This window comes from Natator depressus, chromosome 11 (assembly GCF_965152275.1).
Source record: "Natator depressus isolate rNatDep1 chromosome 11, rNatDep2.hap1, whole genome shotgun sequence".
In the NCBI taxonomy this organism is placed as follows: Eukaryota; Metazoa; Chordata; order Testudines; family Cheloniidae; genus Natator; species Natator depressus.
The window spans coordinates 47,140,152-47,160,884 of NC_134244.1; the positions used below are offsets into that span (position 1 = coordinate 47,140,152).

The 20,733-nt window shown below is 37.1% G+C and overlaps 1 protein-coding gene across 1 annotated transcript in view; it reads left to right on the forward strand.

Moving 5' to 3' along the window:
- The window catches only part of DNAJC10 (DnaJ heat shock protein family (Hsp40) member C10), a 32,443-nt gene extending 18,739 nt beyond the window's left edge, over positions 1-13,704 (forward strand). Inside the window, exons 14-23 of the mRNA XM_074967723.1 lie at positions 2,015-2,142; positions 2,465-2,581; positions 3,596-3,697; positions 4,299-4,454; positions 5,809-5,942; positions 7,805-7,858; positions 8,492-8,639; positions 10,306-10,425; positions 11,813-11,932; positions 13,061-13,704. Of these exons, the coding sequence (XP_074823824.1) occupies positions 2,015-2,142; positions 2,465-2,581; positions 3,596-3,697; positions 4,299-4,454; positions 5,809-5,942; positions 7,805-7,858; positions 8,492-8,639; positions 10,306-10,425; positions 11,813-11,932; positions 13,061-13,072 (1,091 nt within the window). The 3' untranslated portion in view covers positions 13,073-13,704. The remainder of the gene's footprint in view (positions 1-2,014; positions 2,143-2,464; positions 2,582-3,595; positions 3,698-4,298; positions 4,455-5,808; positions 5,943-7,804; positions 7,859-8,491; positions 8,640-10,305; positions 10,426-11,812; positions 11,933-13,060) is intronic.
- Positions 13,705-20,733: the final 7,029 nt, after the last annotated feature.

Consider the following 20,733-nt stretch of genomic DNA (forward strand, 5'->3'; position numbering starts at 1 on the left):
CCCAAAAACACATCTTCTGAAATGTCTAGCCCTGTCCTGGAACAATCAGAGGGATATTAAGGTTTGTTACCCTTTTAAGGAGTCATATTTTGCTACCTTAACTGGAATTATCAAACAGTTCATACCACTGGTTGGTTTAGATTTTAAAAAAATAGGATTTTAAGTTAATTCAAGTATAAGAGATAAAATTAGAAATGGTTACCAGCAAATAAAAGTGAAAACACGCATTTAAAACTAAATCTAGCAACTTTTGGTTCAAGGCTTTGTGTAAGATGGCCTTTCTCACCTACAGTCTTCCAGCAAGATAGTGGCTGACCCTCTCCTTGATCAGAATCTGTCCCAGAGGCCCAAAAGGTTCTGGTGCTTTTGTCTTAGGTAAAAGAGAGAATTTGGGGGTACCTGTCCCTTTCTTTTATAGGCCATTGAATCTTTGAAATGTATTCTTCTAAGGATATCCTCTTGCCCCCCAAAAAGTAAATTTTATCCAAAGCAGCAGGCGGAAGGCGACATGGTGTCTCGTGATAAAGGAGGCTCCATGCTCTTTCTTCCTCCATTTGCGTTTGCTAAAATGCAAATTGCTCTGTTTCCTGCCAACTTCTCCCCCTAGTGTCTTGACGACGCTGTTTACTACTAATATGTAAATTGAGATAAACACACATTCCTTTGTTTAGGATAGACCTGTTTAACAACAATTGTCTAGGCAGGGCTGTGTGGTTTTGAATATGTGCTAACAACATACAGCGGGAAGTCATAACTTTACATATAATATTGCTACATACATTTCACCATGATATTATTGACAAGTGAGTTATTAGTTTTACTACATTAGTGTGCAGAGTGTGAATACAGGGGTGCTTTCAGTCACAGCCACTTTTGCCATATATGCTTAGTTCCTCCAAAGCCCACCAGTAAATAATTCCAAACCTATAATATTGAAGTGTCCCCTTTAAAGAATTCTGAAATGCTGTAAAAATTTAGGTATAGACTCAGGACTGGAATTGCAGTTCATGTAAATCAGTGTAGCTTCATCAAATTCAATTGACAGGTTATGTAGGGTTACACCAGCTGAAGATCTGGCTTTCAGGCTCTGAAGCATGAAGAGCATAGCACACAAAAGATCTCAACCAGAAACTTAGTCTGATAAAACCTCCTACTGAGCTAAAGTCATTGCTTTAGAAGGGACCATTAGAGCTCCTGTCAAATAGGTATGACGTTTTTGTAGCCAAATTCTATATAAGATGCAAACAGCATAAAGAGAATTTATCTTATTTTTAATGCTGGTATGACTGCAGTCGGTGCCAATTCATCTAACGTTTTCCTTGCAAGATTTTAAAGATATCTGTATCGTCTCTTCAGAATGGCTCCTTTTAATTTGTACAGAATAGGTGGCATCTACAACCTTTGCCACAACTTGTACTTCTCCTAGTTATTATTTTGGTTATGAGAGGGTAATGTTGAGGGTCTCATCTATCTAAACTGAGTGAGAGCAATATTAAATTGCATCATCACTGTGCTGTGACCTGAGACATTGCTACTTTGAGTTTCTTCAACTCAATCATTTTCAAAACAAAAAGCATTTTCCACAAAGAACTCTAATTTTATATTTTATCCTGGCTAAACATTTTATGCCTTAAGCATTTTCTTATCCAAATATCCAACATGCATTGTCATACTTGGTACCTACACTGAGCAGACTAGTGAAATGATGCTTACATAAGTTGAGGTAAGATGATAGCTTTACAGTTTATTTAATAAGGCCTTGTTCAAAGCCCATTTAAGTTAGTTGAATAAGTCCCATTGACTTCAGTGGGCTTTGAATCAGGACCAGCGTGGCCAGTGACAAAGTTTGCATTTACCAGCTCTTCAGCCTGATCTCTGGTATAACATTTTAATAAGACAAATCATACACTGTTAATGAAACCTGCTCCTGTTTTTTGGTAAATGAATATTGAGTAATCATAAGAATATAGATATTAAGAATAACAGTGGGTTGTTTTGCGGGGGGTATTTTTAGGGAAGATGATCCTGTATGACATAGTTGCATTTGCCAAGGAGAGCGTAAACTCTAATGTTATCACACTTGGGCCTCAGAATTTTCCTGGCAAGGAGAAGGAACCATGGCTTGTTGACTTCTTTGCACCTGTAAGTATTAGATTGCTATATTTCTTTTCCCTTTTTTGCTAAAATATGTAAATATTTTATTAAAATACCAGCATTGTTTTTGAAGATGATATTCTATAGCATGGAGCACCCTAATAATTCATTAATCCAAGGTTGCACCATTCCTACATTGAATGTTTTTATCCTTTATTGGAGTCTTGTTTGTCAAGACCACACACAAATTGCTTGGCATACTGAGAGACAATATATGTATTCATATTTCTGCAGAGAACTGCTTACAGGAGAGTTATATGTTCTTTGCTTTGTTTTACCAGTAGTATTATGCTTTGCATTTTTTTTTTAGTGGTGTCCTCCATGTCGAGCTTTGTTGCCAGAGTTGAGAAAAGCATCAAAGCACCTTATTGGTCAGCTTAAATTTGGCACACTAGACTGCACAATCCATGAAGGGCTTTGCAACATGGTAAGCTGCAAGTATTAAAAGGTCTTATTCAATAAATTCTGTTTTCTTGTAGTTAAAATTTCAAAACACATCCAAAGAGGGTGCTCCATTATCAAGGCTTTTTTCAAGGGAATAAACTATACAGGTCTCTTAAAAGAATCTGTAAACTTAAAATGTGTTCTGTAAAAGATTAAAGTCTTGTCCGGCCTCCTTAGTGGTCAGGAAAGATTTGAATTCCAGTGTTGGGTTATTCCCTTTTGAGAGAGAAATGATTGAGCACAGACCCAGTTACTCGTTCCTAATCTATTTACAAAATATACACTGGTCCTATTATTGCTTTGAACATGGAGAGATAAAAACAGCAGAGCAGTTTACGCTGATGGAGCACCATTTTCAGAATGCCACAGAGAGTTCAAGTTCCCAGCCAGCCTACAGCTGCTTTGTAATGTGCATTGCTTTTGTCTGCAGTACAAATCAGGAATTTTGGAGGTCACAAGAAATGCAGGACCAGTCAACATATTTAAGAAGGCGCTTTCCTAAGCATTTTTGCCTTTTTACTTGCTTAGGCCTTTTCTATATATGTGCATTGCTTGAATTCAACAACAGATTTTAAAAAAAAAGTTGTGTATATATATGTAATAGTCAAACTGGTGTAATCTCCTAACATATGCACAATTAACCGGGATATTTCTGGTTTTATAGTGAAAAATTTAAAGTCGTAAGATACATGGGGAAATCGGCATAGAATTGAAAGCTTTAAAGATTGTGTACATTGGCAACTCCTCTGATACTGAAGGACTTAAATCGTTGAAGAATCTAGGTTTACAGATAGAAAAATTAATGTACACTTACTAGTACAGTACCCCCCCCCGCGAAGGCAAGATTAAGTATATTATCTAAAAGTTTGAAGAGTTGTATTGTGCAAAGCAAATTGGCTAGCAAGAATATGGATCATTAGTACCAATGGTCCTTAATGGATTGGCAGCAACCAGGAACATTCTTTGCAATTTGTTTTGTTGTTGTGTTTTTCAATAGCATAACATTAGAGCTTACCCAACAACAGTGGTGTTCAACCAGTCCAGTGTTCATGAATATGAAGGGCATCACTCTGCTGAACAGATCTTGGCGTTTATAGAGGTATGTGACTCTCACATTATGACACCGTCAGTCCCTGAATTCACATTATACATGCTGTTTTGGTGTAAAACATTCCAAGGTATCTTTTCTAACCAGTTATCCTGATGTTCTTAAAATCAGAAGGATTGAAGGGAGAGGAAGGATGGTCTCCTGAGTGCTAGTCTGGAAATTCAGAGACCTGGGTTCAGTTCCCTGCTCTGCTACACACTTTCTCTGTGACCTTGAGCACGTTCTTTATGTCTCTATGCCTCAGTTCCCTGCCTGTAAAAAGGTGTTAATAACACTTCCCAACTTTATAGGAGAGGAGAAATATATTCATTATTGAGAGTGCTCAGAGACTGTGGTTCCCAATATATGTACCTAAAATTGTGAGTAGTTTTATCACCTTTGTGAAATAAGGTGCAGATCTCTACCCTCTCAGTCCATTCTTCAAAGGCTGTTAATTTATAGGATTTTTGAGTTATTGATACTTAAAGACAAACAAGCTTCATTAGTGAGATGAGCATGGTAGTATTATGTAGTCAGTTTGTATTTGATAGTGCTGCATTCAGGATAATTTCATTGTATGTGAAATGTAAGTCTCATTATTTGTGTATTTCAGGATCTCATGAACCCTTCGGTGGTCTCCTTAACACCAGACACTTTCAGTACACTAGTTAAACAAAGAAAGCGGGATGAAGTCTGGATGGTTGATTTCTATGCTCCATGGTGTGGGCCTTGCCAGGCTTTAATGCCAGAATGGAAAAGGATGGCCAGGGTAAAATGGAAATCACATTCCAAGTTTTAAAATGTCCCATTTAATAGAAATATTGAGACTGTTCAATAAATTGGCCTAGAGAAGTTACCATAAGTGGAAAAAAAATGAGTGATTAATATAATGGACAAGATAATAAGTTCCTGCTTGGCAGTTTTATGTTGTCCCAGCTATGGTGATTTTTTTTAAGTTCCTGAACATTGCTACTGTCATCCTATAATACCCATAATCCCACAAGTTTTGACAAGTTTTAGAATAACTTTCCTTGAAGTTTGATTAATTCATTATGTATTGTGAATTATAAGGTGACTAGGTATTTGTGTTTAAAATAAAAAAGGTAAAAAAAGACATTTATGTACATTGGATCATAAATGGCTTTAAGTAACCATAGCCTTTTTCCCCTCTAACTTCCTTAATGGATAGCTTATTATAATTATTTGTATTTAAGTAGCACCTAGAGGAGCCAATCGGGATCTGGTTCTGATTTAAAATCGAGGTATAAAACATTAATTAAACATTTATTTATATTTTTTTAAAAAACCTGAAAATATTCTTTGAGGGCTTTTTCAATTCATGTTATTAAATAGTATTTCCAGGATGTTTTAAGTCTGCTTTTCAGTGATCTGAACTATACACACTTCAGTATTCAGGTCTGTGCTTACTTTGCATGGCCATTGCTCTATGTAGTCATTTGCATAATAGAATTGCAAATCCTTGATTTTTGTGCAGTCATGAGACCATTTGGTGCCAGTTAGTGTGTATAGACTAATCATGGCTCTGGACATGTACAGTGTAATACTGATTTTCATAAACACGAGTAGTACTAACAGTCAGTTATATGAACCCTTTTTCCGCAACCAGGGTATGAGGGACCCCATAACAAAAGTGATGTCAATTAAGAACAAGTTGACATCCCTTCACAGGCCAGTGCCTTCAATGCATTGGAAGTCGCTTTACAGAGCTTAGAGGGACAAAAAAAAAGCAATTCAGAGCACCATCCTGCAGCTTATGTACTGTACCTACTGTAATTTTGAGATGTCCAGTTTTATGAATGTTTTGATTATTATGAGTGTCAATCTCCAGTTTGTTTATAAAATAGGGGTTCTACTACATGCATAGTATTTCATGTGCAAAGTATGTATGTATGTAATTGTACACACACAATTATCATAAAAAAAAAATCAGCCTTTTTGCTTTTTACCTGCTGAGTACTCCAGAGGTGAGGACTGCAATAAACGCTGATGTCTAAATTTTGAAGTATTCATCTCTGACAAAGATTCATATGCCATGAACTAACCTCAGTGTGATCCCAGAGTGATTTTACTGACTAGAAAATGCAATATTTTTTCGTTTTCAGTTGTTAAATGGATTAATCACTGTTGGCAGTATGGATTGTCAAAAATATTTTTCTTTCTGTCACCAAGAAAATGTACAGGGATATCCTGAAATAAGACTCTTTCCTCAAAAATCAAATACAGGTCATCATTACTAGTAAGTAAATAACTGCTTACATTTGGAAAATATGTCATGATCTGTATTTCAAGAGTTATGCTATCTTCAAAATGTATTAAGGAGGGCCTGGGAGGGAAAATAGTATCTTTCAGATGGTAAGTCAAAACCATTGGAAAGTCATAAGTGTTTACAAGTACAGTATGAATGATTTTATTCTCACACATTCTGAGATTTTTCAGTTTTGTAATACTAAAATAATGCAAGAAATTAATTTAGTTTATCTAAATAATTGTTTGGGGTTCCTGTGTTTTATTATTAAGTTTGCCAGAGGTTTTCATGAGCAGCGTATTCATTAGTAACATAAAAATGAATTACATAACTTTAAACAATTAGTCCTTTGCCATGTCAATGGCCAAAATACGTAGTTCAGACAGAACAGTGCCATGGACTCTTAAATTTTCCAGTCCTTTGTCTTCTGCAGAAAATATCAATAGCTCTAACTCACCGTGCATACTTCAGTGCAACCTGACCTTTAAAACAGATCAGTATGCGTGTAGATATTATATATAAATAACCTTCTTTAGCATGTGTCTGATATCAACATTATAGAACTTTTGACCTTACGTGTTCAGTGAACACATTCACCATACCATTTCTTTGGGACACTGACAGAAAAATGCTAAATAGTGAAAAAAACTACTGCTACGGAAAGTGAAATCTGACCATTTAAAAAAAAATTTATAACAATGCTCCGATTCTTTATGATACATGATAGCTTTGTAACATCTAACACTTTACATTTCTGACCCTGGCACCTCAGAGGCAAATGGAATACTGAAGTAAGAGATTAAACTGAATTGGGAAAGACTAATGATTATTTATACAATTGAAGGGTTCCATCAAATGCTCATTGATAGTAAATTATATAGACTGAATTGAGGGGTGCCTAATAGGCTGTTGAAGCTTTGACTGTTGGACCGCCTATGATGAAAGTTGATTTTATTCTTCTTCTTTTATATAAATCTCTCCCAAAGCACTAAAATTCCCCAGAAGAGGTGTTTTATTTTCCTTTTTTGGGAAAAAAAATTCAATCTTTAATAATGCAGATTTTGTAATTAAGAAATACGTTAAAATATACTCTGGGGATAAATAGTGCCCCTGGAAAGAAATGCCACTAAGAACTGTTTGGTTAGATTTGACTGTGAATTTATATTTTTGTGAAATAAATTCTCACAGCCTATGATTTATTAGTTTCACTAATTTGTGTGAAAATTCCAGTGAAAGATGTTTTTAAACAAACAATCCCCTACAGTATTTACAGTTCAAATAATACACCTTTGGGTTACCAAGCTGAGATAAATGCAGAAGTTAATAGAATGAAAAGTAAAATTAATTTGAAAATATTTCCATTGTAATAATAAAATGTTCTCTGTAAAATAGGTTAAAATTGGTTTTTTTTACTTAATTGTGTTTTCCACTTGATCATGTGCTATTTTTTGTCCCACCTATATTAGATTTAGAAACTTTATCTGGAAATATTACCAAAGACACAATGCTCACAAGCCTTTTTAGCTGACAAAAAGTCAATTTGACTGAAGTACTAAATTTACCTTACTCTCCTTTAATTTAACATAACATAGGACCGATCCTTCCTTCTCTTCATGTTCCAGTACTTTACAATGTGTATTATTGAGTTGTATTATTCAGATTTGAAATTAAAATAGTTTTTTCAATATCTGAACTATAGTAGAAATATATTCTAAAATGTATGCATTCAAATTAATTTTATATCAACCTTTGTGAATAGGTTGTCCTGGGTTCAGATTTAACACCTCTACAAAGTCTTTCAAACCTATTCAAGCTGTTGTATAATTAATATTTTCTTGTGTGTTCTCTAATAGTAGTTACAATGGTTGGCACAGGGATTCGTATTCGTTAAGAAGCTGGGCACTTGGGTGAGTTGTTACATTAAAATTTGTTCACAAGCTAGCCTAATGGTTGTGTCTAGGAGAAGCTGGCGCCCAGATGCCATGGAAACAAAGCATTAGAAATGCCTAGATAGATGGATATGTTGCTTCATAAAACAGATGCAGGAATTTCTGTACTCTGTTGGCTCAAGCCTTAAAAGCATTGTTTAGAGAAGGTATTCTTAGCTTCCTACAACACGTCACATTAGCGTCACGTTCCTAAACCCACAGTAAATATAAAGCATTATTGTAGTCTCGGAACACAGCTCTTTGACTTCCCAGATTCAGACTAAGCACCAAGTTCAGGTCTTCTGAAGAAAGGAAGAAGATATTTCTGTTGATGAGAAAAGACCATTCATATTGAATGGACACAGGTCTGCCCTCCCCACACTCAAATTAGACAACATCCTTAGTTTTTGGTTCAAGGAGGGATGAGATAATGCTTAGATGCCTATACCTCATGTAAACTAAAGGGCCTTTCAACATAATAGTATTACTGTGTTTATTTACATTTCATTATAGCTGTTCTCTAATTTCTGGAAGCTTTCTGTAGTGTAACTGGAATTTTAAATATATTTAAGGTTTTTAATTTTATTATAAATGTTTTTCCTCTCTCCCCAGATATTTACCTCAAGTATCCATAGATCTGACACCTCAGAGCTTCACAGAAAAAGTTTTGCATGGGAAAGATCATTGGGTCATTGATTTTTATGCTCCTTGGTGTGGCCCTTGCCAAAATTTTGCTCCAGAATTTGAGGTGCTAGCTAGGGTAAGTTTTTAACCTATTGACACCAGCAGTTAGTTTGCTTCTGATAAGTAATAATAATACCTACTTCTTATATAGCTTTTCATCAGTAGACTGAGTAGTAGTTCTATATGCCACTGCCATGAAGTAAAATATTTATTTCAAAACTATAAATCGTAGGGCATGTCTACACAGTGAGTTACCAGGCAGCAAGCCATGGTGTGAATCTGCAGTGCACCAACTTGCCGCATGGTAATTCATTATGTGGACAAGTCTTTTATTCCCCTCTCAGTTTATTTCCTCAGCACCATTTGGTACTTGCATATGTGACTGGAAGAAGTTCTTCTCTAAACTTAGAAAAATCACATGTCCCTCTTTCATGTAATGGAAGGGGACCATAATTTCTAATTTTTTATTTACTTACTTTACTTACTTTAAATACATAGAAATCAGAGAAATTATGGTCCCCTTCCATTACAGAGAAGAGGAACATGTGATTTTTAAATAGGCCTTGCCGGTCCACTTGTGTTTGTCACCGCAGTATGTCAGTGTTTCATGTACATTAATGAGTTTATCCTCATTACCTCTGTGAAGTAGGCAAGTACCTTATTTTACAGATCAGAATCTGTGGCACAGGCAGATTCAGGGACTTGTCTAAGGTCAGAACCAGTGGTGGCAGAAAAAAGAACAAACCCAAGTCTCTGTTCAGTGCTTTTGCCTTCCTTTGGTATATAAGAAAGGCGTCCCAGTAGTTCATGTCTTCATAGGGAGACAAATTGGTGACAGCCATGCCTAACTGAGCTCCAAAAGACAAACACAAATTTGAAAGTTGTAGGGATGAGATTCTGTGCTACACCTTTCAAAATGAGCAGCACAGAACTTGCAGACCAAGGCTAATGGGAGGCTAAAATGGCTTTAAGCTACCTTTGCGCCCTCCAGATTCAGGACTGCTGTAGGAAATGCAGCAACTCCAGCAGTTCTGGGGGTCTGACTAATTTACAGTAATCTCCTGGGGCTTCCCCATGGGCCGCAGCACTGACTGTGGTGCCACTATGGACACACTCTCCCATATCCCTGGCACACATGCTCCTGCATCGGGGCTTATTAGGGGGTACTCAGAAGGCAGCCTTTATGGATGTTTTTATGTGTCTGCAGCTCTCACCCTAGGTCTTTCCATTTGAAAAGTGTTATTCAGGCCTCTTTGTTTATGCTTTTTCTTCTTTCAGTCTGAATAAAGATTTTTGCTTTTTATTTTCAATCTGTTTAGCAGAGTTTTCAAAACTGTTAAATCGCACCTCAGCTCTTTGTACAGCCATGCAGAAGCCTACACCACCGCATTCTCATTCATATTTTTAGCATTCTAAGTAGATTAAAGCTTGCATTGGTACATTTACACAAACTGCAAATTACACCCCTACTCTACATTTATAGATATAGCCTAAGTCTCACTGAAAATCAAGGGGATTTAGGCTTCCAAGTGCCTACATTAATTTTAAAATTGGGACTTAAAGTATTTTTTTTTAATTTTACCCTTTATCTGCACTTGGTAAAATAAATGGACATATTCTATACCATACTTATGTTCTGTTTTTCCTACAATTCCAATTTATAACAAGTTATCTGAGTCACATGGAAATTTTGAACTTTGCTTATTCTAATGGGGTTTCTAGTAAACAATTTTCTTTTTTAGACTGTAAAAGGAAAAGTAAAAGCTGGAAAAATTGACTGTCAAGCTTATGCTCATACATGTCAGATGGCTGGCATCAGAGCCTACCCTACTGTTAAATTTTATCCCTACCAAGGAGCAAAGGTAAATACTAGTTTAAATAGTGTCCCCATTGTGTGAACCAATGAGGGGAAGTACTGCTGCTTAACTGATCTAGCCCCACTACTATTTAAGATTGTATTGTGCTTAATTTTGTACTGGAAATTAAATGTTGAAGTGTATTATAGTTCTTATTTCAGATTGTATTAACATTTATTCCCTAAACAATCTTTCTAAAGGAAATGAAACACTAAAAATTGATGCTTTTTTAATGATACTTGGAATTTCTGTAGCAGGAAAACACTAGTGTAATGAGAGATAATAGTCATTGTGTCTGATGGGAAAGGAAGCTGCTATTTAGACAATTGATAGTGCAAAGTACGGAAAAATTGTAGAGCTAAGTGGGCACTAGATTTCTCATTTAGTGAGAAATGTCACAAGTTTTCACTCCTAAATGGAACAAAAGCATCACATTTCAAAATTTCTTGCAAAACAAAATTTAAAACATTTTTGATCCAGTTGAAAATGCTTTGCTTCAATAAAACAGAACATTTCATTGAGTTTGATTTTTATTTTGAAACAAAGTTGTGTCAAAACAGAAAATTTGGATGTTCTGTTTTGAGATGATCGAAATATTTTTTCAAGTTTTCTTTCCAAATGAACTTCAGTCAAAAGTGACATTTCTACCAGATATCCTGCTTTTGACAAATCAGCATTTTTCAACCAGGAAAAAAAAGCTTTCCATCTCTAGAAAGTCGCCTTTTTCATTAGAAATCATTGGTTGTTATTAAACTTCCAAGCTATTGTATGGCAAGATCTGTAATTATTTGTTTTGTTTTAGAAAAAGTGTTCAATTTTCAATACTTTCTAATGACAAAGCTGATTCTTTCAATTTTACTTTGCATTTACAAACAGCCTCTATTGGGCAATATTAAGAGCATGATTCTGCAAATCCTTACCCCTGAAACTAATCTGTACTCACATAGTAATCCCATTCACTTCTATGGGATTTCTCTCTGAATGAGAGTTTGTCAGATCAAACCTGCAGTAAGAGATTTGTTGAATGTAGGTAACAAAGTGATAGATTTCTAAAATATGTATTCATATTTTGAGTAAATATTTTAATATGCATATCAGAAATATTCTAGTTAAGCATTAGAGTTTTCCTTAATGTGCATGTTTTACACACACTGGAACTCCGTAGTAGTTATTACTGAGGGAGTTGACATTTTATAAAGCACAAACTTTACAGATGCCTCTTTCTCTCTCCGAAGGGTGATAGTCACCCCATTTGGGAGTTTGAGCACTGCATAGGGCCTTGCAGTTGTCTCCAGAATGGGTGTGAATTTCACCCAGCAGTCACCAGATCCATTTCTCTTCAGTAGAGAAGGTATGAAGTGATAATAATTTACTCTTCTCCCTCTTTTTAAAGAGAAATGTTCTTGGAGAGCATATAGACAGCAGAGATGCAAAGGGCATAGCTGATCTTCTGACTGAAAGATTAGCAGTCATTAAAAATAAAGGAAAGAGAAAAAAATCTTCTAGAAACAAGGTAGGAAACTTGTGGCCTTTGTGAAGACATGTATTAATGTAAAGAATAGCTATTTAAAGAATCTTTATAGCCTTTCATCTTTATGTTCATAAAAAGTTGTATTTTTATATGCAGTCTTGGTCTAGTTACAGTATTTACTGAGTCAGCTTTTCTGCTTGTTTGGATGGTCACAGCACAGTTCAGCGGTACTGTCACAGAACCAGTTACTACATCCTCCCTGAGGCTATTTTTGCACCATTCCTGCCAAAGTTGAATGCAATGTAAAAAGGACCATCCCAAGGGGCCATTCATTAGCTGGGGTTAGTTGGAAAAGTGTGCTTTAGCCAAGCCCTTTATACTGGGTATACCTACTCTGCAACGTAATCCCTGGTTTAGTAGAACTAGAGTTAGCAGACCCTGGGTTTGTTAACCTAGGGCTTGAGCATCTACATTTATTTGTAACCCTAGATTAGAAATTGTTGAATCCTGGGTCCCAACCTGGGGCTCCAGTGTCCACTGCATTTTGCGGGCCTGAGTCCAGCCACCCATATCCCAGACTTCCTAGCGCCTTCCCAAAATGTGTCCTCTCTAGCCCTTTGCTAGTGGTGCAGTGAGAGAAAACTTGATTGTCCATCAGACTTGACAGTCCAGAGGACAAGGAAAGTCAGCCCATGGTATTCTGGGATATTTTGGGCAGGCTCCCAGAGCACAAGTCCAGTGGGGCTGTGTCTACACTGCAAAGCAATAGGGCTTGAACACTGGATTCCAGCTTGATTCGGAATAAGACCCTCCACCCCATAGGGTTCTGGGACCATAAGTCAATGTGATTTGTTTGTAGAGGGTGGGAAATTAGTCTTGAGCTGGAGTTTGAATCCTGGTCTTGCACTGGAGGGTAGACTTACCCTGAGCCTGGCAGGCAAGGGGACATAGGTACAGAGGGATATTAGCCCAAGACTAATATTTCTGTGTTTCAGCAGGAAGGAAATATTAAATTATTAAATGTCAAAATTGGAGTTTGCTAAATGTTTGTCCAGCCAAGTTATGGTGTTAAAGAGCTAGTGCAAAAAATGTAAAATTACTGGTGTGAAGAAAAAAAATGGAGTATCAGTACTTTTGGATTGTAATTTTGTTTATTATTATTATTACCAGGATGAACTCTGATATTGAAGAGGATAAAAGTCAGAGTATGCTGAAGCTGTGACAAATAGAAGGCACCATGATGAAAATATAAGTTAGACTAATTTCATGATAGGAAAAACAGAAATGAACCTTAGTTTGAATTCATGGACACCAAGGCTTGTCCACATGAATTCTATAAAACTTTGTGGCGGGAGTTGTTCTATTTGTTGTGTAGGGATTACAAGAATTTGGGAATAGTCTGCCCCACTTGCTGAAGTTTGTGTCTCCTAATCAAGGGCTTAGACAATAGTGGGTGCTATTTAGTTTTCATCTACCCTCTTGTATTCCATCTCTTCCCTCACACTCCACACAAATGTTGCATTCAACCTGTGGACGAACGTGTAATCAAGCCAGCCAAACTTTCGTTTTCACACAGCAGAGTGCATCGTCCCTTCCTGAACAATGAGGAATCGTCTGACATCAATGTGAAGGAAAAATAATCTTATCTCATGATGGAAGTTTAGTTTTGGGTTTTTAATTTTGTAGTAATTCACCAAGCAACCCGTAGTTGGATAAGTTTATAGAATCAACAAATCACCTTTCTTGTAGAATATTGCTATATTTTACCAGCTGAGGTGACAAAAGTTTTGAAGAGCTTTCTTTTTTTTTTTTTTCCTAAATTCATCTTACCACATTAGGATTTCAAAACTCATTGTTTAACTCAAATACAAATGTGTTATACCACTGAAGTATCCTGTACAGAATTCTCAGCTTGTTTCATAGTAAAGTTGTTCCAGTTTATCTTTAACTCAGATGAATACGTGGGACACATCTTTTAACTTGTTTTGGTATAACCACTGTCAAACCCTACGCCCCCAGACACCCTTGAAAATCTTCATCATGAAATATGGTCCTGACCCACAGTGCATATTTCCCTTTTTTGTACAAGTGCCTTCTGAATTTTGACTATTTCATAATGGACATTTAACATTGTTCATGTAGACACTGAGGTCATTCTTTGAGTTATTTTTTCAAATTGTGTATGCGTCAAAGGATTCTATATGCACCATTTGCACTTAGCAATGTTTAAATAGTTTTACATTTCAGTTTTACTGGAGTCCACAAAAACTGTCTACTGTAAGTTAAATTTCTTTGAAAAGATCACTGTATCTTTGAAATGATTTACTCTTTTCTAAAATATACATTAGCCACTGCCATATGAGCTTTTCTCCCCGTTTCCACCCACCCATCCAGCTTTGGCATGATTGAACCTACTGTAGGTACCATAATGATTAGTACATCAGAAATTCCTAAGAGGTCCTGTCCTCACTAAGTAATTTATATAATAAATTAGAGCGTGACACACATGAAAACGAAAACAAAAAGTGACTCTCGCCAGTCTGAGGTACCCAAACTCAAATACTTTTACCCCATGTTTACAGTTACTTATATTGCTTGCAAGATATTTAATACATATTACCAGCCATAGAGCCCCCCCAAAAAGTAGTACATCTGTTTCTTTTATCAAGGACCCTTCCACACTCAGGAAAGTGTTAAAATTTATGTGACTTCAAAACAGTCAAGCTCTTTTGTCTTGGTCAGTGCCTGTTTAACTGCAACCTCATTTCTCACGTTCCATCGCTTTCTACCTTTCCTCCAGGGGATGATGTCATAGTTACATGTTCTTGGATAATATTTTTCAAAATTCATTCCAGCAGAACTACAAACAGTAACAGAGATGTTTGGACAGTCTTCCTTGACTTGCAATTAATAGTTATAGAAATTTTAGGACAATAAGTATGAAGAATTCACAGCATTCTTCTTGATTAAAGTAATAGGAGCATAAGAACCAACTGGCTTAGTTGGACTGTAGCCCTTCTAACGCTTAGGCTTTTCTTAAATGAACATACAGATTCAATAATATTCCCTCCCTTGTTAGTCCTTCCGAACTTGTATTGATAGTATGGAAATAGGACACTATTGTGCCCATCGGAAGTGTTCAGTCCACAGAATATCAGTATTTGGTAGCCCAAGAAGTCTACAGATATGAGACTTCACCTTGTATAAGAGAAGAAATACAAAATGGGCTATGAGGAGGTAATTTGTCTAAGTAAAGTGAAAAAAATGGTTTAAGATTTAATTTGATGTGAAGGAGCTTGTGTAGAAGTCTGTAGTCTGGAAAGATTCTTGCCACACCTCTGAAATAGCATAATTTCAAGACATGAAATAAAAAAAAATATATTGTATAAACTGTATTTTACATTTTTAGGGATTTGGTATTGAAGGTTTTTCTTCTACCCTCCAATAGATCTCTCTATGCTTATGGTTAGAAAAATTACTGTAGGATGCTGTATGTTTTCAAATACTTTTGTAAGGTTTTATTTGGCAACTGATTTGTCTGCCAATTCTTACTGTCAAAGCCTAGACTTAATTTTTGTCTGTGCAAAATACTATTCTTACATAGCTTGCTTTTTTTAAGGCACATTTACTTTCAATTGCTAATATCACAGAAATAATTTTATGCTAGTAATCTATAATTTAATCAATAGTTTAAATGCACTGTCCAGGACACCTACAATAGCAAGATCACTAAAGAAGAAGATCCTGATTCTTCAAGCTATAGGATAAATTGCAGGATATTGGCCCTCAAAGAAGCATCAGGGAAGAGTCAGAACCAGTCGCTCTGCTGTCAGAGTGAAAACAAATGGAGATGCTGAAGAACTCTGCTAACAAAATGAGAAAATGGAAAAATTTTGCATAGCGAATTAAACTGACAATTTAAAATACCACATGGTCTCTAATACAGAAGAAGCAGGCATTTCAAAATAAACTGTGTAACTGCTGTTTTGATATTTTAAAGTGTAGTGTTTACATTAAAAAATTCTTCAAAAGAACACACCTAACAGCCTTTTTGTATATGCAATAAACTGGAAGATGAATCATGATTCGTATATAAACTGGATGCTCTGATTTAAGAGGTGATGTTCAATTGTTCCTTATTTCCTCTCCTCTGAAGAAACAGATACAATAAAGCTTGAATCCTACCCATCCCCACCAGCAACATTATTCCACCAACACCATAGCTTTCTCCCTCTGTGGAAATGTTAGGATACCCAGCCCTGATGATTCTTCAACTGTTTCCTTTTTAAATAACATTCAATGCCCCTTCTCTCACTCTCAATCCACCTCTCATGCTCCACAGGATGGAGAAATACCTGAGGTGCAAAGGATTTCTTTGGCTGGAGACCATGGAATGTCTTTCAGTCAAGCCAGAGCACAACCAGCACTCTCCAGGGCTTCAGCTGCTGAAGACACTGAGGGTATTAAGTCATAGAATATCAGGATTGGAAGGGACCTCAGGAGGTCATCTAGTCCAACCCCCTGCTCAAAGCAGGACCAATCCCCCAATTTTTGCCCCAGATCCCTAAATGGCCCCTTCGAGGATTGAACTCACAACCCTGGGTTTAGCAGGCCAATGCTCAAACCACTGAGCTATCCCTCCCCCCGTCAATGATATCAAGCCTGTCTAATTTCTCATGTTACACAGAGCAAACTAATACAGCTGGGCTTCTTCCTTCCCCTGCCCCACATCATGGAATTGGATGTGAAACAAAGGTTGTCCAGCATGTAGTGTAAGGGTGAGACATATGTAAGATGTGCGTGAGTTGTCCTGACAGATTTGGAGGTTTTGGAAATGGGCCTTTGGCTCTTTGAACTATGTTTGCTTTAATCAGGATGGGTTTACCACAGTTAGGGCTGCAGAGCTAGTTAGCTGCAGAAAAGTAAACTGTCATCTCTGACTAAACGAATAAATTTGTCAGCCATGTTTTGCTGCTTGAATCTTAACTGCTGATCTGATGTATAAAGCAAGAAGGCTCACAGGTTGATTTCAGGCATGAGTTGACTTGGTAGCACATCTGGTTGAAAGACTTGGTTTTGACCGCTAAGCAGAATAAGTTTAATAATACAGATATCCAAGCTAAAGTTTAAGTTTGATTTCTAACACAAGCACATTTCAAGTTTGATTAATTTTGGAAGCACTATATTTTTCAGTAGTTGTAAAATCAACCATCATTTATTATAAAATCTAAAACAGCTTTAGGTTTCAGAGTTTGGAGATGCAGGGGAGGATTAATTTTCTGCTCAAACCATTTGTAAAAAAACAAACCATATTTTGCCTCATACATCAGAAGCTTGTCAAGTCCTAATAATCTCAGCCTTCTACCAGCTGGCAATACATCGAGTCATCTGTGCTGGAATCCATTCTTACTAAATTTGTTTCCTTCATTTCTTTCTAAAGCATTAAGCACTTGAACTGAACAAGTGATGCTAAGATTGAAGTCCAGATGTAGAAAGGTATTAGGTGTTTTTCAAGGGGAATTAGGCACCTAACCCAGTTAGGTGCTTTTGTGAATCCTACCACACATTTATCGGTCTTTAGGCACCTAACTGCCTTTATAAATCTGGCCCTTTATATCATTCACTTCCCTTTTAAATTTTCTTCCCCACTCCCTACTTGCTCCCAGAAAGGAGTTTATACATCAATTCTATTTACAGATTCTTTACTTGAAAACCTTACATATCTGAGTCAAGTCCATTACACCTTGTACGTATTCGCCAATTCCCAGATACCAAGTCTTTTAAGTATACATAAGAGCATCAGTAAGTCTTCATAATTAAACTGATACATAAATATTCATTGCTGAAACAAATAGGTCTTAAAATGTTACTTGAAAAGCATATGAAACAAAGTAAAAGCTTGTTCAATTAATATCATGAAATTGAGAATTTGGCAGCCTGAACATACTGGTAGGATAGCATGCAAAGTTACTTCTTTTCCTTGAATAATTTGACACAATTAAGAAGTGTTTTTAACTTGAACATGGAAAAGTGATGAGAACGTTTTCCCACATAGGGGGAGGGGCAGCTGTACTGAAGCACAGATTATAGGTACACAGTATTGCAATACTTTTCTATGGACAATAGATTCATTTGAAGTACTACTATTAATGCTAATCGCCCGTAGTGATATCGTTGGCTGGGAGATTTCAAAAGAATGTGGAGGAAGAAAATGAAATATCCAGCTGACGATGTGTTGATTATAGTATTCTGGATTGCATACACTATAATAAAGGTGCCCCAACCATTATGATTACACCTGTTTTTACTCATCATTAGTAAAAGAAAGTATTATATAGGTGCAGTGTGGGTGAGAAAGTTGATGAGAACCTTACTTCTGTTTACATTCACATACTGATTCAAATTGTGATCCCACAGAAGTAAGTGAGGCAAGACTTGGTTTAGATCATATATATTAGATTTCAGAGTAGCAGCCGTGTTAGTCTCTATTCGCAAAAAGAAAAGGAGTACTTGTGGCACCTTAGAGACTAACAAATTTATTTGAGCATAAGCTTTCGTGAGCTACAGCTCACTTCATCGGATGCATTTGGTGGAAAATACAGTGGGGAGATTTATATACACAGAGAACATGAAACAATGGGTGTTACCATACACACTGTAACGAGAGTGATCAGGTAAGGTGAGCTATTACCAGCAGGAGAGCGGGGTGGGGGGGGGGGTAAAACTATTTCCCCATGTTTATCTCCCCCCCAACTCCCCACTGTTCCTCAGAAGTTCTTGTCAACTGCTGGAAATGGCCCACCTTGATTATCACTACAAAAGGTTCCCCTCCCCCACCCCCGCTCTCCTGCTGGTAATAGCTCACCTTACCTGATCACTCTCCTTACAGTGTGTATGGTAACACCCATTGTTTCATGTTCTCTACGTATATAAATCTCCCCACTGTATTTTCCACCGAATGCATCCGATGAAGTGAGCTGTAGCTCACGAAAGCTTATGCTCAAATAAATTTGTTAGTCTATAAGGTGCCACAAGTACTCCTTTTTTTTTTTATGTATTAGATGTAGCCATATGTGTGCATAATGGTTCTTGCCATTTGTATGCCTGACTTTCAAATATTTTCTTCATACACAACCATTAGTAGAGTGCAGGAGCCCAAACTCGTTAAAACTAAAGAAGAATGTGCCCCTGGCTGGGTGATTGTTGCTGTATGCATTTAGATCAGCTGCGGTGAAAATACAGGAATAAACACAATCCCTTCTAATCGATTTTACAGATAAATACAGTTCTTGCCTTCTGTGTTAGTGCAAACGCTCGTGGACACCAAATATTTTGGGCAGATGTTAGATTCAGTTTTGCCTCTGAAGTCAGGAATCTGAAGTTTTTTTCCAGTAAAAACAAGACAGCGCCAACAATGTCATTGAACTTGCAGAACAAGTTCACTCTAATGGAAAAAAAAATATTACTTGGAAGGGTGATAGGTATTTTGTTGTTGTTCTTTTTTGAGAAAATGGAGTTAGGGGTTATGCATGTGAATATAAATACAACCCCAATCAGGTTCTATCTATAGTCTAATCCAGCCCCCAACACCATGATAGCTGAGTGCATGGGAAAAGGTTCCCCACCACCACCATTGTGCTGGATAACTTTAAGGTAGAGACATCCAGACTTTGCCCCACTGAGGGTTAGTGATCTGGGTTGATCCATAGAACAGAGCATCATATGCTGGGACCTGCTTTATCAGCATACTGTGGGCCAGATTCTCCTCATACCACAGCAGCTGTGAACTGCTCTACTGATGCAAGGCTAATGCCAGATTTGCAAGTCATAGGAGGATCACCCAAATAAAAGATTATTTTTGGGTGGCATATATCCCTTTAGCTGGCATAGGGGGCTTGAGTTGGGTATGAGGTTATAGCCCCATTGTCCTTATGCCTTGGAGACTGCCAGCTGCCATGGGCAGTTGGCACACATTAGAGCAGTCCTCAAATTGTCCTAACACACCAATGAACTGGGCCAGTGCAGGGCAGCCTCAGGATTGGGGAAGTGCAAAAGTGGTTTTACATCATCTCAACACCTCTGGACTTTCACAGAGTGCTCCTCAGCCAGAGGCAAGGATCGGCATCTATACCTCCACCTGAAATACCATATGGGTGGCTGTCAGTGCTATTGTAAATCTCTGTGGATATCATTTGACCACACCCAGTTTACAAAAAAAACTGGAGCTAATGGAAGAGTGTGAATGAATTTAAGTTAATTAAAATGTGTCTCATCAACACTAGGCTCACAAACAATCTTATTGACTCTTCCTTTCTGGCAGGGTAGTCTCATGCCTTGCTGCTAAAGTTTATTTGTTGTGTTTGGTTTTTTAAATGGATTTCCTTTGTGTGTCTCTGACAAGGGAAAACCCTGAGATAAAGTCCTGACAGAACGAAAGGAAGTATGCAGACTCTGGAGGAAAAAAGAATGGAACTCTTTGCACATTCACTGACACCTTCATAAGCCAAATTCTCATTTGCTGTCGATTTAAAACTGGAACAAACTCTAGATGCTTCAATGGACAGCAGTAAACAGAACAGATGATGGAGTGCCTTGTTTCCCCAACCTTTTTAAATGTGGAGAGTGTCCATAAAACATCTGACAAAGAGACTGGGACAAAACTAGATGAATCAGAAGCCACTAAGTCCCTGTGTAGGATAGGAAAGTTACCCATCTGTAGATAGAAAAGGAGTACTTGTGGCACCTTAGAGACTAATAAATTTATTTGAGTGTAAGCTTTCATGAGCTACAGCTCACTTCATTGGATGCTTTTGTAGATAGTGCACATTGCTAACAGATCCATC